This window comes from Osmerus mordax, chromosome 28 (assembly GCF_038355195.1).
Source record: "Osmerus mordax isolate fOsmMor3 chromosome 28, fOsmMor3.pri, whole genome shotgun sequence".
Lineage (NCBI taxonomy): Eukaryota > Metazoa > Chordata > Actinopteri > Osmeriformes > Osmeridae > Osmerus > Osmerus mordax.
The window spans coordinates 3,188,812-3,208,890 of NC_090077.1; the positions used below are offsets into that span (position 1 = coordinate 3,188,812).

Sequence of the window (20,079 nt, forward strand, 5' to 3'; positions counted from 1 at the left end):
TCAAACGATGACATCATTATGTTTCAGTCTGAACGGAAAAGTGGAAAATTGACCCATGTCAATATAGAAGTAGAATTGCATAGACAATTAAGTCACCGCAAAAGCTGCATATTACATCACTAACACCTAAATTACTACCATACCTCCATTATGGTTTGATCTCTTTAATCTGCGGAGAGAACCACTCTGCGAGGCACCCAACTAAAGTCACCTTAGCCTCTTTGTTGTGGTATGGCCCACAGAGGGTCAGACTAGGTCAGTCTGGAGGAGAGACAGAGGGCTAATGGTTACCCCTAGGGCAACATTTCATAACCCTCTCTCCAACCAATGAGATGAGGTAGTTTAGCAATGGGTTGCTTGAACGCCTTAGCTCTGGTTTACATTTAGTTGACATGTGGTCTTTGTTTTGAGGGGTAAAGCTGACATAAACCCCTTGCAGAGCATGAGAAACATGAAACACTTTTTTAGGTCATTGATTCTTTAAGAGACACGCTGAGATTCAATGTTTCACTCCTAACTGCCAAATTAAGAAATAAAATAATATTTTATAATTATATTGAATTATATATGAAAGGTCAAGTCCTATATGTATATATAAATGATTCGATCACACAAGCAATACATACTGTACAATTAGTTCTGATGCAGAATAGTACTACAATACAATACTACAACGTTAAACAAGTTAGAACAGTTGGTTTAAATATCAAACAACTGAGGATTGACGTCTATTCTCCTTTCAGGGTTGTGTGATTTTGGTGACTTTCAAAGATAGGAAATATATGGCTTCCATGGGATTCATGCTGGGCTCTGCCATTTGAGACAGATGGACGCAGCAAGGTCTAATGTCTACCAGTTTTAATGGCCTTCTCTGTGGAATGAGCCCCCCACACAGCCAATGACCTCACTGGAGAGCAATGTTGCACACAGTTTACAAACAAATGCTTAATCATTAACATGGTACAAAGAAATCAGAGTCACTTCAGACGAGATATAATTTCAGCATCTGATAAGCAGCTTATTTTCATTGATAATGTCCAATGTTCAATATAGAATAATCCATGTAGATTCAGGTGTTGATACTTATTGCACAGCAGTCATTGTTTTCTTGTTCATTACTGGCTTCAGTTTACAAGCTTTAGTGAAAGCATCTCTCTAGTTAACAGTACCAAATTCATTTGTTGATATTTTCCTTAAAATGCTCTCTCGCTCGCTCGCACGCACTCTCTCTCTGTCTCTCTCTCTCTGTCTCTCTCTCTCTCTCTATCACACACACACACACACACACACACACACACACACACACACACACACACACACACACACACACACACACATACACTCAAACTCCTCCCTCATTTGATAACAGACCCACTGTGGTTAGTGGCTTGCAATACTCTGAGTCAATTTAACTTTTTCAATAATCAGGCTTTGCATGTCAGCTGTGATAACACACTCAAGCCTCACTGTTCTAATGCCATTAATCCCAGCAAGTGACAAATAAATAGTTTATTTTCATGCACTTGTTGTAAGTTGTTACCTAAATTGTACGGGAGGGGGGATAATCAGGTATTGCGGAAACATAATTTTTTATAAATAGCCTAAATGTAGAATATCCACATCCTTATCCTTCGTCCTCGGGTATATCATCTGTTTTGAATCCATGTTCAAGTGCACAGCATAAAACGGGTTAAGAGTCACGTGGTAACAAGTGGTATTATCACTCCAGGCTATAAAGAAAGTCTATGTGAAGAAAAAGAGAACAAAGAAATCGGAACCTATAAGAGACCCTTTAGACGCCGTGCTTCCCGTCATTCCTCGGCTCCAGCAAGGGCAGGAGCCTTCAGACGGCGGGACTTTCTCATCCAAGCTGTCCACGGATCCACATGATGATGATGATGCGGACCTGTCTCCTCGTGTGCTGCGCTTTTGCACTGCAATGCATACGAAGCATGCATTGTTTGCCAATGCGTGGAACAAGCAGGTATAAAGCTGCACCGGTAAGTGAAGAAAATATAATCTTTCAGTTTATTGAACATGTGTAGTTCAACTCTAATGGTATTTAATCTCAATTTATCTCAGGGAAGAAACACTTGAGTTTACATGTTGCTTTATAGATCAACTAAAAAAGCTCAGGTTGACTAAATCTGAACTTCTCAAACTGATTGTAAAGGTCAGTTCACCTGTGCAGAACGTTATTTCTTTACGTCGGAGGGCTACCACATCTCTATTTGTGGAGTGTTTTGATGCTTTCTGAACTTGATGCTTTCTGAATATGGCCCTACAAACATTTCCTCGCAGTAACTAAGACTCACGCCCAAAGATCTAAAGTGATTAGTTCCTTATTCTTCCGGCATTAAGGAATCATTACTTATTGTGTTTATTTTAGGTCCGATGTGCAAATATCATGGCACGTTTTTGTCGTAAAACCTTGTTATGATGATCAATTTAAATAAAGCATCTATTTCTCGAAAATATCTATTCCATGATGGGTTAGACAAGCCTTGGTCACGACAATATAATGCATTGGATTTAAATGCGGAATGAGGCGTCTATGGTGGGATGCAAAGAGAAGCAGGTGGTCATACATTAAAGGTCAACGAGTTCTTGTGTCAGCACGACAGAACACCGTAATAACATGCAAATCTAAGGAATTTTACTGTTATACATGTTGTAATGTTTGTGCATGAAGCTAGGGGAGAAGCCTCTTCAAATGATTTGCACTGGTTTGCTTTAATACAATAAACTAGTAAGATATAAAATAATACCATACTGTACATCTACTGTACACACATATTTTTTCGAAAGCATCTATTCTGATGCATGAATTGCACATGGGATTACAACACATGATAATCAAATGTTATGTGTCTTGATGACTGAGCTGGAAATCAAATCTGTAGTTTTGTCAATTTGTTCTCATTGTTGACAAAAGAGTGAGTGATTATACAAGCACAGACAAGTTTCTCTGTCTGTGGCATCTGGGTCAGGATACACAAAGTGCCTGTTTGCTCTCTCAGGGAAAATGGAGGGAACGCGATGGCTCACTGTTTGGATTTCCCTTTGTGAATAAAATCCACGTCCCTTGATTCTCCTTCCTGTTTGGCCCTGCTGGTTCTGTCCTCTGGCAAAACCCACTGCTGCAAACCGTGAGAGCAAAGGTGACATCAGAGAGCGCTTTCGGTTCCCATAGCTTCCACCAGCTGAACAATCTGGCCCACAGCTGCAGATCCGTGGATTCATACACATTGGAAGATGCTTGTTTTAACAGTTATGTATTCAGACTATAAAGCCCTGTTCACTTAGAGGAAGAGCTCAGAGGACAGCTAAACTGTGATCAGGTTATACACAGTGACAGTGGTGTCAGCCATTCACATTCTGAATTCCACAGACAAACAATCTGGAAGGCTACGGTCTTAGAGGAAGAGGCAGCCTGCCAGGAAAGATAAGAGTTAAGTACATTTCAAGTGGATTTGGATAATTTCCCATTGCTTAGTGTTGCTGATGGATGTTTTGGATTAAGACGATAAGGAGACGAGATTGCAAGGTATTTACTGATATCATCTAACCAACAAACCATCAGTGGAATCCTCCTCCAGTGAAACAGTTTAGAGACTGGAATATACAGTACACCCTTCAAATTAAGATGTTATCTGGAATCTCCAGTGTCCACACAAATCATGTATAGCCAATTTCCCCTGCATCATAATAGTTTCGAGCTCCACACTCAGTGCTTGGAGCGTTGCATGGTTTCCTGAATCTGTAATTTAGTTCCCACATGCAGTGTGTGGGTTGTGGTAGGACTTTGTCAGTGCAGGTTTTAGCTAGACTGCTGGATAGTGTCCTGAGAAGGAGCCCATCTCTTATATTATGTCTGGGGGTTTGTTAGAGATAGATATACAGTTCCAAAGCATCTTGTACAGACATGTTACCTCTGCTGTTTGAATACCACTCTGTCAGATCCTCTAGGTAAAATCTCATAGATCTTGTCATCACTGTAACCAGAAGCTATATGTGTCTATACATGTAATGAACCCCCCCTCTCCTCTTTCAAACACCCTCGCACAATGATAAATCTTCTCAAATGGCTCAAAGGCTCGCCCTCCGGGTTTGTGTTTCATCAATAGTTTATGTTCATGCAAAGTCAGCAGAAACGTATGGGCCTCTCAGGGCTTTCTGGAACATTCTGCTACATTCTCAGGATATCCTCTGTCTGCTTTGAAATTAAGTGAGAAGCTGACTGCAATACAGAAAGGGGACGAGTGCTATCGCGGTAACTTATCTCCATTGATACTCCTATCTAGAATGGTATTGCCGAAGTATTTGTAGTTTAGCTCCTTTGGCAATGCCACTGATCACATCACAACCTATACTTGAGGTGTAGCTGTGTTTTCACTTACCACAGGATGTTGGTTATTGTCAACAACCTGCAGAACTATATTCTTTTGAACTATAGTCTTTTGGAAAAAAAACTCCTGCTGCAGAAGACCAGTCATGTTTTGTAGGGGTGTCAGATGGATGAGCGGTTAGGGAATCGGGCTGTTACTCAGAAGGTTGCCGGTTTGATTACCGGCCGTGCAAAATGACGTTGTGTCCTTGGGCAAGGCACGTCACCCTACCTGCCTCGGGGGGAATATCCCGGTATTTACTGTAAGATAAGAGCGTCTGGTAAATGACTAAATGTAAATGTAGACCAAAAGCCAACACAGGCCCCTTTTCTTTTGTAGTTTGGTACATGCAACATTTCAGAATTTGATTAGTAACCTCCTCATGTTACAGACTGAAATGCAAGAGCAGGTTCAGGGTTTTTGGGATAGTATTCCTCCCATGATTAGGGGCACATAACTCCCGTTAAGGCCCTCTCGCACTGAGACCTCTGCTGCACATTCCATGAATCCTGCTGGGCATTGTTCCCGTTATCCTACAACACCATACCAGTTCAGCTTCACAGAACAGGACGGAGGGAGACTGGCTCATCTCAACAGTATTTCCCCTTAAGACTATGACTTACAATGAGGATTTATTTCAGGCAAGCGGTTTAATAAGAAGAACATGCTTGGTTGTTGTGAATGTAATGTGCTTCGTGTTTTGGTCTTGCATGCATGTGGTAGCCGTGTAATTGGAAATGTAAAGTACCGTTGGTCATTTATGAGAGTGAAAAAAAAAAGGCTTCAAGGATTATAAAGCCACAAAAGTGAGTAAAGGACCTTGAAGTATACCACCTCAAGCAGGCACGGAGGAAAAGCGCCGTCAACAGTGTGGCTCTGTAATTTGCTCTTGAGATAATGAGGAGGGCCATTTCCTCTGAGTTCTGCAGGGCGATATTTACTGTAATAGTTCCTATCTGTAATGATACTGGCTGTGCAGCAGGTTTCGTGCCCACTTCAAGTCTGGTATATACTAGGAGACGTGAAGCCAGTTGAAGGAAAAGCAAAGCTGGAATTAGGCATGTTGTCCTAAATTCCACCGTTTTATTTACCCTATATATATCCAAGGCTCCCATTAGGACCCATGTCTGGTTTTCAACAGGGGCCTCAAATCTCACCCGAATGGAGAAACCTGATAACAAGCTTGCTGATGACTACTTTTTTTTTTAATGAACATTTAATGGTGCTCAGAAAACATCTTCTTTTAAAGGGTTGGCACCAGTCTTCTGATCTGCATGACTTTAAAAAGAGAGGAAGAGGGCCCCATGTCCAGGAGTTGCTCAAAGATGCATCTGTCGTCAACGGAAACCCCGATGCCGCCCATCCACCAACCGACACCTCCCGGGTCTTGAACCGTCCACGATGTGGTGTCCCAGACTTCCCCACCCAGAAGGAGTTTCTTCCCAGCCGGCGACACCGACAGAAGCGCTTTGTCTTGTACGGGGGCCGCTTGGAAAGGAATGACCTGACCTACAAGTAAGGAGATGATTATCTGACCTACTGTATGAGCACATGCTGTAATGACTGTAATTATTTGTGAATCTGGACTTTCTCAAAACTTGATTTAGGTGAAAGACCATCAATTCTTCTGACATGTTTTAAGCATATTTGAAACAGATGGGAGTGGTACATGATGTCCTTGAGAACACTCTCCATTTATCACAAGGATTACCATATCGCCCCTTTTGGCTATAGCTCTCATTCAGAAGCCTATGGGTTGTGTTACAAGGGAGGGGGAGGTGCCCTGTCATCAAAGTTTGGGTCTGGAAACAAACGTAAACAAGTTGTGTCTCTACAACGTAGCAAGCTGCAACGTTATTGGTTTGGCCTCCTCGGGAGACACTCAGCAGGAGTGTCTGGTGCCTCTCAGTCTGCGTTCGTCTCACCGTGGCGACATTGAGAAAAACTTTCTAGTGGTCTGTCCAAGAACTATTAAGCTATCAATCAATGTGTCGATGTGACCCGGCATAATGTTAAGGAAGCAGTCTTCATCATGACAGGGTTACTGCAGGGCACTCATACAGTCCTGTGGAAGGCGAGCTTATGGTTTTTGTCTTTATCTTCAGGAAAGTTGGCTAATCCACTGTTGACAATAAAGAGATTCATCACTCCATGGAGTTATTTCAGCGTTTGATATGGACTAGAAGTTATGAAGAAATTATTAACTTGCTATACATCTTGGTTTCCTTTTATGAACTGGTGCCATGTTTATGATACGAGGATACTGTGTTTTACTTTTATAACACGCTGGGTGGTTTTACAAGACAGACACTGAGTGAAAGAGAAGGAGGACCATGATACGCTATTACCTTACAGAGCCTGAGGGTCTAGGTACAGCAAGCCTTTCTGTAGATTCGAAGGTTTGATATCAAACGAGTGGAACGAACGAAGCCGGTGGTCTCTGATGTGTCTGAGCAGACTCAGGGCATGTATTTGTGTTTGCACGTGTGTGGTTTACAATCTGATGTCTGCATGTGTTATATGATGAATATCTCCTCCAGGATCGTACGCTACCCCTGGCAGATGAGCGAGGACAAGGTGCGTCGAGTCTTGCAGGAAGCCTTGAGAGTGTGGAGCGAAGTCACTCCTCTCACCTTCACGGAAGTCCCGAGCGGAAAGACTGATATCGTCATCGACTTCACCAGGTACGGGCACCGCATGCTGAATGTGTTCACTTTGAACAAGTGTTGAAGACTTAAAGACTCAATGTGAAGACCTAGCCGATATAAACCTCCAGGTACTGGCATGGAGATAACCTGCCTTTTGACGGCCCCGGAGGCATTCTCGCCCATGCATTCTTCCCTAAGACACACAGAGAGGGAGAAATCCATTTTGACTATGATGAGTCATGGACACTGGGCAATAACATGGGTGAGTGTTTTTTGTGGTCACATACATTTGTATTGAAGTTACAGACAAGGTTGAGAGACACTGTGAGGGAAATGGTTTGGTGTGATCATTTGTATTGAAGTTACAGTCACGGTTGGGAGACACTGTGAGGGAAATGACTGTGTGAGTGCCCTGCGGTGACCCTGTCATGATGAAGACTGCTTCCCTAACATTATGCCGGGTCACATCGACACTGAATGATAGCTTTGTAATTCTTGGACATCCACTAGAAAGTTCCTCTCAATGCCGCCTCGGTGAGAGTAACGCGAGGGTTTACATTGGTTGAGGGGCAGTTCTATGGCCGTATGTGAAGCCCTCTGTGACATTGCTTGCGTGTAAAAAGGGCTATACAAATACATTTTGATTTACTTTGTTGTGGTTCGTTCGTTGATCGTAAACTCTCTGGAGGGCGACCTCTCTGATCCCACTGCAGGCACAGACCTCCTCCAGGTGGCGGCCCATGAGTTTGGACACGTCCTGGGCCTGCAGCACTCTCGAGAACCGGGCGCAGTGATGTCTGCCTTCTACAGTTTCTCCTATCCTCTGCAGCTCAGTGAGGATGACAAGCGAGGGATCCAATACCTGTATGGATCTCGTCCTCATGTCCCTCCCAAACCTGCACCCCCACCCCAAATCAGCACTGAGAACAATGAGATCATAAGCAGCACTGTGAGTGTCACTCTAGTCTAGATCTAAGGGTGCTGGTCCTTGTGCTGGGATAGACCGACACACACATTAGACACAACAAAGGCTATATATATATAATATAACTGACTAAGCCATGTACTGTATGTGCAGTTCCAGACTTAAGAGTTGAAACACTTTTTGTATGTCTGTGTCTAGCCTGACGCCTGCCAGACAGATTTTGATGCTGTGTCTATGATCCGTGGAGAGCTGTTCTTTTTCAAGTCACGCTATGTGTGGCGCATTCGGGAGGGGCGTCTGGAGCGGGGTTACCCGGCACTGGCGTCACGACACTGGAGGGGGATTCCAGAGAGCATTGATGCTGCCTTTGAAGACCAATCAGGGAATATCTGGTTCTTCCAAGGTGGGTGAGACATTGGCATGCTGCACAGCGGTTTGTGATTTCTTAGAAATAAAACACTGGTTTGTAATTTAAATAGTACAATAAGACCCGACAAGCCCTAACTTGAATATACAGATAGACACACAAAAGGATAGACAGATATAGAGAAAACAGTTGAATCAGACTTTAGGAATGGCCCTTTTGTCTTGCCTCGAACACTATATCTACTAAGGTTACCTAGATTAACTCTCAAGTGAAAACAAATAGCGTCAAGTCGCTTGATAAACGGAAGCTCACAGATCTATCAAGTATTTCACAAGCGGAGCGTAAATCCTTAAAAGCCCACAGCAGATCCATCTGCTGGATGATCCTCTCTGTTCTTGTGGCGGCAGGTGAGAACTACTGGGTGTTTGATGGAGAAACGCAAATCTCCGGGCCGGAGTCCGTCCAGAGACTGGGCCTCTCGGTGCCTCACGTCCAGGCAGCGCTGCGCTGGGGACAGGACAGCAGCTACAACACCTACTTCTTCAGGTCTGGGAGCTACTGGAGATTCAGTCCCCGGGAGAAACGCGTGGACTCCATCTACCCCCGCAGTATGCAAGAATGGGATGGCATCCCCAGTGACGTGGATGCAGCTTTCCAGGACAAATACGGTGAGCGATAGAAGAGAGGTTGTGTCTCTTGTTAGTTAGTTGTAACTGATTTAACTTCTTGTACTCACTTTGAATTATATTATTGTTGCTTGCTTTCCTACAGGTACACTCTTGCACTTTTGAGGTTCATGTTGTTTAATTGTAACTTGTTGAACTACATGCTCTTGTGTTTCTTCCCATTGGCACTTATTTGCTTTTCACAATGTATGCTTCATGTTTTGGTTACCCACAATGTTTTGGGGCTATCTCGTTGTTTATGATCACTGACCTATGCACTTTTTGTAAAGCTCTCTCTTGGAAGTCGCTTTGGATAAAAGCGTCTGCTAAATGAATAAATGTAAATGTAATGTAGTAGGCTCACAAACACAAGTCATGTATGGGATTTTTTTGACACTATAACTTGTCACTGCCTCAACTTGAAGTAAGGTGACTGTGGGTTAACTCACTCAGTACTTTATACTTTATGTACCATAAGTGTGGTATTCTACACTACTTACTGTAAGTCGCTCTGGATAAGAGCGTCTGCTAAATGACTAAATGTAAATTTAAGTGAGACTTTGCTGTTCTTTGATCATAGTGATTGTTCTGTTGAACTGAAGGATGTGTTCTATTTACAGGTTACGCCCACTTTATAAGAGGAAGGCAATACTGGAAATGTGATCCTGTACAGATGAACTCACTGGAGGGATACCCTCGTTATGTTGGCATGGACTTTTTTGGTTGTAGAAATTCATGAATATTATGAATAATATTTTTTTTTTGCTACAGTGGTGAGCCATAATGTCCAACCTTGATCTTTAAATTGAACATTTTAAAGACTGGAAGTGCCTTGAACCGCTTTTGGAATACCACCAGTACATCTGCAAGGGACCCTGTAAAAATCGAAATCTGTTTGATTTTACAAGACCAGAGGATTTCTTATCTTCATCAAAATGTGGATGAACAGAATATTTGCTAAGTGAGATTTTTAGGTTTGGGTTCCAGTTCTGTAGGGATCCCAACCAAGAGTTTGATCCATCTAAGATGCCGTATGTATTTGATTTACTGGTTTATTCATCATTTTCACATTTGACTAGTTATTCTTCTCAGGACAAACAAATCAAAATTTTCCTCAGAGTTGAGACTTCATGTGCAGCTAAACTCATATTTATTTTGGCACATTGTTGTGCTGTTAAGTTGGGGGCAAAACCCCAGTGGGAAAACTTTGAAAATGAATCCTTCTGACATGCATTACTTGAGTAACCATGCATCTGTTTTGTTTAGGTTTTTGAAAACTCAGATTATTGTTGTCATGGGTCATGTCAGTGATTGGGGGCAACAGACAAGCTCTGTCGGTGGTCAAGATCTTAGAAGAGAGTGCCTGCCATCTACAGTTCAGTACCAGTAGAGGGCAGAAAACCTATAAACTAGGTACAGAAAAGCTCAAGATCATTTTCCAGAAGGGAAGGACTTTAATTTTTAAGGCAAACCTACCATATTTGCTGTCATTATGAAGTATTTACATATCACAGTGGTGCTATATCCTCACAGGATACCAATGAGGGATGGACGGATATCAATGTTTTATATTAGACAGCCATGAGGACAGTCACTCCAGGGTCAGTCATTCGTTCAGTCAGTCAGTGCTGGACACTGACATCTACAGTGCCTTATTTTACAGATAACAACATATTCTTTTTATTTTGTTGCAATCTCTCTTTCAGAAATGTTGGTGTAACTAAGGAAAAGTATTTTCACATATTTTGTAATCAAACGTTATATATCTTTTCTTTATGTTATGTACTTTTAAGTTTTGTTTTCCATCGCGCATTTACTATGTAAATGTAAATGTATGAATTCTGTACTATGTTTTGGTACAAATAAATTCTAACTTGAGTTATTTTTTGTCTGTGTGGCTGATCAATTGATACTTTCTGATGAGCCAATTTAAATACAGGGGCGTGTCAATTGAGAAAGGGTGGCCATTGATATTACTTCGACATCACCGCAGGCGTTGCCGAACCGATGCCGAACCGACAGTCAACACAAATGTATCTCAGTCACACATCATACGCACGAACTAGTTCTCATCTGCAACCATGGCCCGCAGCTTCACTCAAGAATATTTCCAGATTCCTGCCGTTACCAGAGCTTATACTACAGCTTGTGTCCTGACTACAGCTGCCGTGGTAAGAGAACGAGATGCATGCGAGTGCTGTTAACACTGAATTTAAACGCCACTCCGTCGATCAAGTAAAGTACGCATCCGACGAGTAATTCAAAGCCAATATTTAGCCGCTGCTGTGTTAGTAGTCGAAAGATATAGCCTCAAATGTCACAAAATGTACCACAAATATTAAACTAGTTACATTCATTAAAACGGACACACAAGACATTGGTGCACGATAAGTCACTCACAGGTAGGCAATTAGTGAGGTGCAATTAAGGCTTTATTTGAGCAGTAGTGTTTAGGAATTATTCCATTCACTGTTTTGTATGTTTGTTTTTGGTTACAGCAACTTGAGGTCATCACCCCCTTTCAGCTTTATTTTAACCCGGACCTTATTATTAGAAGATACCAGGTGAGAGCGAGCATGTCAGAGCATCAGTACCTCCTGCTAAATAATCACGTCTAGGCTATATGTGAGTGACACATTGTTATTTCTGTTTTACAGATTTGGCGTTTAATCACAAATTTTCTTTTTTTTGGCTCACTTGGTTTCAGTTTTTTGTTTAACATCATCTTTCTGTATCTTTGATTACTGAAATGTGTGAAGCAAATTTATTTCTCAGAAGCTGCACCTACTGACTCCAGAGTCCAAACATGCTGTACTTATTCCCATTTATAATTTCCCAAAAGTCCCTAGTCCCTGGTTCTCACGTGAGGTAGATTGTGTATCCCAACCTTGACATACAGTATAGTTATCGTTACTGCCGTATGCTGGAGGAGGGATCTTTTCGTGGGCGCACTGCAGATTTTGTATTTATGTTCCTATTTGGAGGTGTCCTCATGACTGTATCCTTATATTACAGTTCTCACAGACTAACCATGGTCTTCAGCGGGTATATCCCCACAGCTGGCTGTGCATTCCTGGTTAATAATATTGTGTAAAGTTGTTTTGCAGTTTAACGACTTAAATAATACTGTGCAATGGTCTTGGTGGAATTTTATGAGTTTGTTATTGTGAAGAATAGCTATTTTACCATTGTTTTTCTCTGTAAGAATAGGGAATTCTAACTTTATAAGTAATGTAATATAAGGTTGGCATTTTGATTGTGTTTCAACATGCCCCTATTTACCATTTGTATTCTCAACTACATCTGTCAGGTAGGAATTACTGTGTAAATCCTAGGTTCATCAACAGGTGGTAACTGGAACGAACTGTAGTTGTATAACTTTTGTCATGTGACGTTCTTTAACTTGGAGGCCTTCAGTTGTTTGGCCTCTTTGCCAACCTCTTCTTCCTGGGCCAAGCCTTCACCATCATGCTAGTGTATGTGTGGAGTAGGAGGAACCCTCACATACGCATGAACATCTTTGGCCTTCTTAACTTCCAGGCACCCTTCCTCCCCTGGGTGCTCATGGGATTCTCACTGCTTCTTGGAAACTCTGTTGTGGTCGACCTTCTAGGTAGGTCAAAGGTCATCTGTGTATATAAAAGCTATTCCAGGTCCCTTTTGACCAAGCAGGCAATAAAACATGTGAGTTGTGTCCTTACCTACCTAGTAGTATCAGACATGAATTAAATTAAATAATGAATAATACAATGACCAAAAATCTAATAAAATCACCAGCTAGACATTATTTGGAAGTAGATCAATCTAGTTTCATTGTTGTAGATTTAGATGTTAAAGCCCAGGTCTGTCATTACCACATACTGTAACTCTTCCTCCTCGTCAGGAATCGGAGTTGGACACATGTACTACTTCCTAGAAGATGTGTTTCCGAAGCAGCCTGGAGGCAGGAAGCTTCTAAGGACGCCTGAACTCCTGTGAGTATCAGATTGATTTGCTGCAGCAACTTGCCTCGTTTTATTAGCTATCCTAGCTTCGGGGGGGAAATGGTGTTGCAGAGAGCATTCTTCCTTCTGACACTTCAGGTGATGGGCACATTTCTTTCAGTAGGACCTGGCTCGATAACCCTGACGAGGACCGTGGGTACTCTCCTCTACCAGAGGAGCAGGACGGAGACTTGTGGCAAGACCAAGGTGGTGAGGAAGAGCCCAATGAGTAGCAGCATGAGTACAGCCTTCCTAAACACTATGCCCAGGGATATTCTCCATGTCCTCTCATAGTAGCAAAGAGCGTCGGGATAGTCAGATTACATTCTCATGAAGAATGCTGATTAACAGAGGAGGCGGTGACTACTGTAGTTTGCTTACAGTAAGCACCTACAAGGAAATGTAACTTCAGATTGCAGACTTGACCAACAACTATATATAATACTGTTGTATTTCTAAACACATGCCTTGTGTCTCATTAAAATGGAGGTGTTAAGGCAGATACAATCGAATTTCTCAGTGTCCAATAGCAACAAAAACATTACCAAGATGCAGTAATATCATTTCATATTGGTTCTTGGAAAATAGAACAAAACAAAATAATAGTTTTTCAGTGGATTTAGCTTCTCGCCATTCCCGGTGAGGTCAATATACAAGGCCCCTCTGGTTATGCTGAACTCATTCGTAAATCTGCCGACTATTTGGAATTCTATTACCTAGAGAACCTGCATGGTCTGCACTTTTCAACTACTGCCTTTGTGGTGTAACACACTCGGGCCAAAATAGAAACTGTTTAGCACAACAACACAAAACTGGGTCACATTGAATGTTGTAAGCATGACCCAAGCATCTAATACTCTACAGGTAACATGGAGAGAAAAAATATTTGTTGGTTTTAAATAATTAAAACAATCAGTTAAAAAATAATTACAATTGGAAGGTAATCAAAATCATTTACTCATTTTTTTTTTAATTATTCAAATGTACAAAAAGACAACAAATACAACATATATTCTCTGAGATTTCTTGTGTCTTCGCCTTTTGTTTATAGGCAAAAGAGTCTGTGGTCAGAAGGGGAAGCGTGTCCCCAACTGAGGAAGGGACAACATGGTAGGGAGGTGCTCATAGCAAGGCTCTGCTAAAAACAAACAAACAAAACACAAAATAGGGGCGTGGCAGGGGGGGGGGAACAAATGACTGCTCTGCTCTGGTCAACTTGCTGAAGGAATGTCTGTTAGCTTTGCAAATCCCAACCGCTTCAAACTTCGTCAGGTGGCCTTCGTTTGTATTGGAGGTCATAACTGATGGCATCTACTACCATGCTGGGGCTGTATTTGCCAGTCGTCTCATTCGCCTGGAAAACCAATGAGCACGGAGAGACAACATCAAAAGCGGTGATAACACAAGTTTTAATACACAACATCAGAAGCTGTGATGACAAGTTTTAATTAAAAAAAAAAAGCAGAGAAACACTAACCGAGTGTTCCTGTCCTGGTCTCGGATCTTCTTCTCCATTTCTGCATCTGTCAGTGTCTCCAGCAGTGGGCACCACTGGTCAGCGTCGCCTGTGTTCCTGATGGCTATCTCGACCGTGGGCAGAGGGTTTTCACTGCAACACAAGCAGCAGGGAACGATGAGGTCCAGCAAGATCAAGGAACAGTTGCGGAATGTGATGAGACATTCAAACTATTGGATCTGTGTTGCAACTAGCAGGGGATAAAGGATGTTTAGAAATACTCCAGATGTTGAATAGAAGCGCGCATCCAACTTTGCCAGAGGTTACCATTACTGACCAAAGAGGATATCTTTCACCTAATTCCTGCAATACTGTCGGCACAACTTTTTTTTGCCTTTCACCCTGTGGCCTAGGAGCACATCCAAAACTAAACTCTTCATATCTCAGGGCTGACATGAGATATGATGAGAGATGCAAACTTGAAACTTTGTGTCCAGCATTAGCTTGTCCTACCTGAAGGCGTATGTCCTCTGGTGCCAGCTAAGTTGACCTCGGATACTGTAGGCAATGGTGGTGACGAACTCTCCTCCCAGGCCCAGCTCAGAGCACAGTTTTAGTGCGAACTTTTCCGGCGAGTTCTCCCTCTCTGACATGTCCCATTCAAACTGGTCCACCAGCGAGATGTTTCCCACATGAATGTTCAGCTGAGAAGTAAATATGGCAATGAGAAATGAAGATTTGACGGTGAAACTTGACAACAAATACTGCTAGATGACCCCACCTAGATCTGGTCGGTGGTCCCACTGGGGGATGAGGTGAAGGTCATACCTTAATGATGACCCTCTGGTCGGTCTGCTCTTCCAGGATGCTGTCGGTGGGGTAGGACTCGATCTGTTGACGAATTGCGGAGGCGATGGCAGGGACGAATGCAAGAGGGTTGAGGTCCAGGTCGTCACACAAGATCTCAGCAAACATCTCTGGAGTCATGAGCTTTTCTGCAACGTTCAAGGAACATGCTGTACATAAGCACATTAAGTGCCATAGAGTGTACATGGAAATACTTCAATCACATGGTGAACTACGCTGGTTGTAAAGCAGCCCCACCATTCATGTTCCATGTGAATGCATCACGAAGCTTCTGCCCCTCTATCTCCATGTCCAGGCGAATCGGAACCAGAACCTCAGATTGTGTGGCATTCTCATGGATCACAGCTGGATCGTGGTCATCAAAGCTGAAAGAACCGAAACATTATTCCCTTTTGTCTTTACTTCTCAAACGATGACTTTTGTCATAATCGCGTACCAAAGTATGAACTTGGGCTAGATCGTTTGATTGGCTGTTGCTCACCAGAGAGGGAAGGTCCTCTTCTTGTCACGACCTAAGCGACTGCGGTTAATAGTCGTGGAACAGGGAACAGCGTCCAGGTGGTGGGAGCTGTTGGGTAATGTGGGGACCCACTGACTGTTCCTCTTTCCCTTCTGTTCCCTGTTGACCAAATGATTTAATGTTATGTCAGTTGTTACTGAAATCAAGACATCCCCCACTTGTGACGAGTGCTGAGAAACATTCACGTTGTGTAGGACAGGTTACCTCAGGTAAGCTGGTGGTTCTGTACTGATTGAAACAGCTTTGTACTTCTCATCGTTTCCTTCAAAGATCTCCTCTACCTCTGAAGCCTTCAGTAGGGTCACGCTAGTGGCTAGGGTTGTATAACCATGATCTGAATAAGAGTAAAGCAGAGTAATAAAGAAAACTGAATGCTTTGTGTACATAGGTACTTCCTCAATAAAAATGTAATAATTCCGAGGTCTAACAGCCTTACTAAAAAAGAAGTCAACTAACCGTGAGAAGATTCCACAATTTTCTTCCTTTCCTCCACTGAAGCCAATTTTCGCCATAATGAGGGGTATCTCTTATAGAGTGAACCTCTGAACATACGCAAGTAGTTTCCAACCTAAAATTTGAAACCGATAAAAACGAATAAGCGTGAGATATAATAAACCAACCATGACCTATAACAATTAACTTTGTATTTAGTATTTGTGTCCTTTTGGCAAATTAGCTGGATAACATTAGCCTCTAGCTTAGCAAGCTAACTAAAACGTTAGCTTGCTTTCGGTGTTATAGATGATCCTAAAAATGAAGAATTTTGGTACGATAGTTATTTCCCGTATCCGATGAACGTACAAACCTCCGATCCAATCATATAAAAATCTCCATCTTCTTCAAGTTGGAATTTGACAGGTTTTTGACCGAACGTCTTACTAAGCGCCATATTGAAAATGCAATAACAAAGCTTGACAGCTGAGCATGCGCATAGGCAAAATGACCTGGCGCTGCAAAATGACGTATGTATATGGACAGAAATATGAGAGCCTGTTTAAGGATATATTAGTTGTTATATTGTTGTTCTATATTAGACATTCTCTGGAAATATGTACCAATGTCAATTCTTCAAAAACATTTTAAAGTGACAGGTTTCTTTTTAACTATGTAAGTTTTCAAACTAAAATGATTAAACGAAGGGATGTTCAGCTTTATTAAAACTTAGTGAGAATTACAAGTGTAGTTCTCACAGTAAACCACCAGATGGCGATGGTAAAGCGCAGCCTTATGGAACAGGTTTTTAAGGGGCACTGTTTCGACAGCGCCATTGGGCTGCGCTTCAATATCGCCATCTAGTGGTTTAAAGTGTGAATTACAGGTGCACAGGTTCCCACAGTAAAACACCGGATGGCGATGGTAAAGCGCAGCCCTATGGAACGGCTTTTGAAGGGGCACTGTTTCGACAGCGCCATTGGGCTGCGCTTCAATACCGCCATCTAGTGGTTTAAAGTGTGAATTACAGGAGCAGTTCCTACAATAAAACACCAGATGACGATGGTAAAGCGCAGCCCTATGAGAGAGATGCTCAACAATGAAAAAAAAGACGTTCAAAATATATTCAAGGTTGCACATTTAATTTTACAATCTTGCAAGTCGTTTCTCTTTCACGTACTAGTGTTGAGAACGTCTTTCTCACATTACTCCTGTCCTGACAGAGCAGTGAAGTGTTAGTCTTGCCGCTCTGTTCTGAGCAAGCTGAAGTTGACTAAATTATTGCTTTGATGCACTAGACCAGATAACAGGACAGTAGTCCAGATTTGACAGAACTAGAGATTGTATGACTAGTCTAATTGTTGTGTTAGTTAGCAGATGAGCACTCCTAATGGCATAGATACCATTAATCATTCTCACCACTGTATTATTAATCTGAGTGGACCATGACAAGTGTTTCGTCAATAATGACACCCAACAGTTTGACTTCTTTAACCTGTTCCATAGTAGCACCCTTTAAAGAGAGGCTTAATTTCTAATCTGTCTTGAGAGCATATTTAGAACTTATTACCATGCATTTAGTTAAGACATTCAACTTCAGTTTATTTTCCATGATCCATTCAGAAACCAGCTTTAACTCAAGTTGAAGCACCTCACCAACATGTTCAATGCTCTCTGACGATACATACATAGTCGTGTCATCCACATAAATCCCCATTCTTGCATTTTTTTATACATATGGTATCAAATCAACCAATCAACCCAAAACCTTTCACGTGAATTGAACACTTCTTAATTTGGACCAGTAAGTCAGAGAGGGGTAGTTTTATAGTCACATGCTCACTATCCAGTGAGTACACATCGAGTTGGGTTTTTAAGGGTTGACGTAAGACAAAGGAACCCCTGGAACATTTTTGGTTGTGTAAGATATCACCTTTTTACTTACTTATCATGATAAGTAAAAAGGTTCACCAGGCAGATATGATGTCGATGACAGATAGACAGAAAGCACATCTAATTGGTCAAGGGGTTACTGGGCGTGAATATTAAATATATCGTCATCATTGTCAGACATCTTTTGCCGAAGCGGAGCCAGAGAGGATACCATGTGAGATGTTCTAAAGTGTTAGATTTACCACTTCGAATTTAAAACGGAGACTGTTTAGCCTCTATTTTTTCTGATTTCTGTGAAACTTGCTAGATTATGAACCATTTAAGCTAATATATACCTTGTTTGGCCGATTTGGCTGATTGTGGAAGAAAGTTGTACCATTTTAGTTGAGGAGAGAATAGCCAGCTATAGCGCTAGCTAGATTTCCTCCCCCACTAATCACTAGAACGGTCATAACTTTTAAACAAAAGATTATCTCTAATTACTAACAACGGTCTGCTGTTCTACATGCCCACAGAATTGTGTTTTTCATATTCTCTAAGTTTTCCACTGTCTTGTATTAAGTGGTTGAAAATTAGGTTGGAAGTATGGCGGATAGAGAACATTTTTGTCAACATTGCTGCGTGAAATCTCGATAAAGGAGGACTGTACATGAATATGTTAATGATTGTCATTAGAAAGCCCTACTTCTTTTCTTCAGTATGGTATAAGCAGTTCAGGTGTACGATTTATTATGCAAATGTATAATGATGTAACAATAATGTATAAAACCAAGATGGAATAGTGCAATATGACAGGTAAATAATGCAAATTGATTTTGTGCAATGTGAGGTGGACTTAACTAAATAATTAAATAGTGACAGCCCTTAGCCTAATTGATAAAGCCAGCTGCAGATGGAAAGTGTGTTTTACAGCCGATCACTGCTGATTGTCAGAAGTGTACCAGACGGTAATGGAGATGAGGTTAAACTTCTTTGGATTCATCATCTGTGTCTTATTTAACTATGGATTAAAATATTTTAATACTTTTTGGGTGTTAATTTATTTGTTGTATTTGTTCTTGATCTAATGTTCGACAACTAAAAGCTGCATATTACTGGTCTCTGCATGTCTGATTTCAGATTCAGTCACGCAGGGAGTTTCTGTTAGACAACTTTGTGTTGGAGTGAAGCTTCTCCTGACCTCATCATTCGACACTACGAAGCTTCATCTGCTGCTCAACAAAAGCCGGTCCACACGCCTCCCTCCTTCCCTGTGACCCCTCCCCTTTCCCTGTGACCCCTCCTCCCTGGTCCTTTGGCCCCTCCCTCCTCACCTGAAATTCTGTGAAATTTCGGCTGCCTCGCCGGCCGGCTAGCAAGGCACACATACACATTGAGTAGCTAGATTAAAAATCACATGTGGGTAGGGATCAAACTGATTAAGTTACAACTCTTAGCCAGCAACTCATAATTCACAACAGTTTAAACCATTACACCACAGAGTCCTATTGCTGACAGGACTTTTCTCTGGGCGTTTTTCAAGTGCATCTGTCAATCTGTGGTTTAAAATTTGCTAGCACCAATCCTGGGAATCAAACCATCAACCTTTTGGTTACAAGGCAGCCTCTCTCCTCTCTAAGCCAAAGCCATTAGGACTGTTAAGATATTGTCACTGTTTTTGGGGACATCTTGAAGATATTCACATTGAGAAACTCAATTTACGAAGTCTACACACTTACCCAGAGAGCTACCCAGGCCCCAACAAAATACAAACATTTTGAAAACACCGTTAAGGTAATGTGTGTTTTGGCAATAAGGTCACATGACTAATACCACCTCTCCAGATAAATTATCCCACCAGATAAGCATTTGTTACATCTTGGGCTCAAATCCTGGCTGAGCTCGGCTCAATCCCCTGCTGTCATGTTTGTCACATGGTAAAGTGAAATGTGGAGA

The 20,079-nt window shown here is 41.9% G+C and overlaps 2 protein-coding genes across 3 annotated transcripts; one reads left to right on the forward strand and one right to left on the reverse strand.

The window, feature by feature from the left end:
• The first annotated feature begins 1,831 nt into the window (after nt 1-1,831).
• Nucleotides 1,832-13,848, forward strand: mmp11a (matrix metallopeptidase 11a). The gene is made up of 16 exons (XM_067230948.1): nt 1,832-2,000; nt 5,650-5,903; nt 6,929-7,072; nt 7,165-7,314; nt 7,405-7,409; nt 7,750-7,985; nt 8,160-8,364; nt 8,736-8,996; nt 9,614-9,720; nt 11,060-11,164; nt 11,492-11,557; nt 11,651-11,724; nt 11,898-11,991; nt 12,411-12,606; nt 12,877-12,967; nt 13,098-13,848. Exons 1-16 carry the CDS (start codon nt 1,887-1,889, stop codon nt 13,207-13,209), a joined length of 2,214 nt encoding a protein of 737 aa, XP_067087049.1. The 5' UTR covers nt 1,832-1,886; the 3' UTR covers nt 13,210-13,848.
• Nucleotides 13,849-13,957: 109 nt separating this feature from the next.
• smarcb1a (SWI/SNF related, matrix associated, actin dependent regulator of chromatin, subfamily b, member 1a) lies at nt 13,958-16,726 on the reverse strand. Of its 2 annotated transcripts, XM_067231567.1 has the most exons (9): nt 16,625-16,726; nt 16,276-16,387; nt 16,024-16,153; nt 15,781-15,918; nt 15,537-15,664; nt 15,261-15,427; nt 14,946-15,136; nt 14,454-14,585; nt 13,958-14,330 (listed from the first exon to the last, which is right to left on the reverse strand). In XM_067231567.1, the coding sequence occupies exons 1-9, from the start codon at nt 16,706-16,708 to the stop codon at nt 14,291-14,293; spliced, it is 1,122 nt and encodes a 373-aa protein (XP_067087668.1). In that variant the 5' UTR covers nt 16,709-16,726; the 3' UTR covers nt 13,958-14,290. The 2 variants fall into 2 exon arrangements, with proteins under 2 accessions (XP_067087668.1, XP_067087669.1); XM_067231568.1 differs by lacking the exon at nt 13,958-14,330 and having other exon boundaries at nt 14,555-14,682.
• Between the last annotated feature and the right edge of the window lie 3,353 nt (nt 16,727-20,079).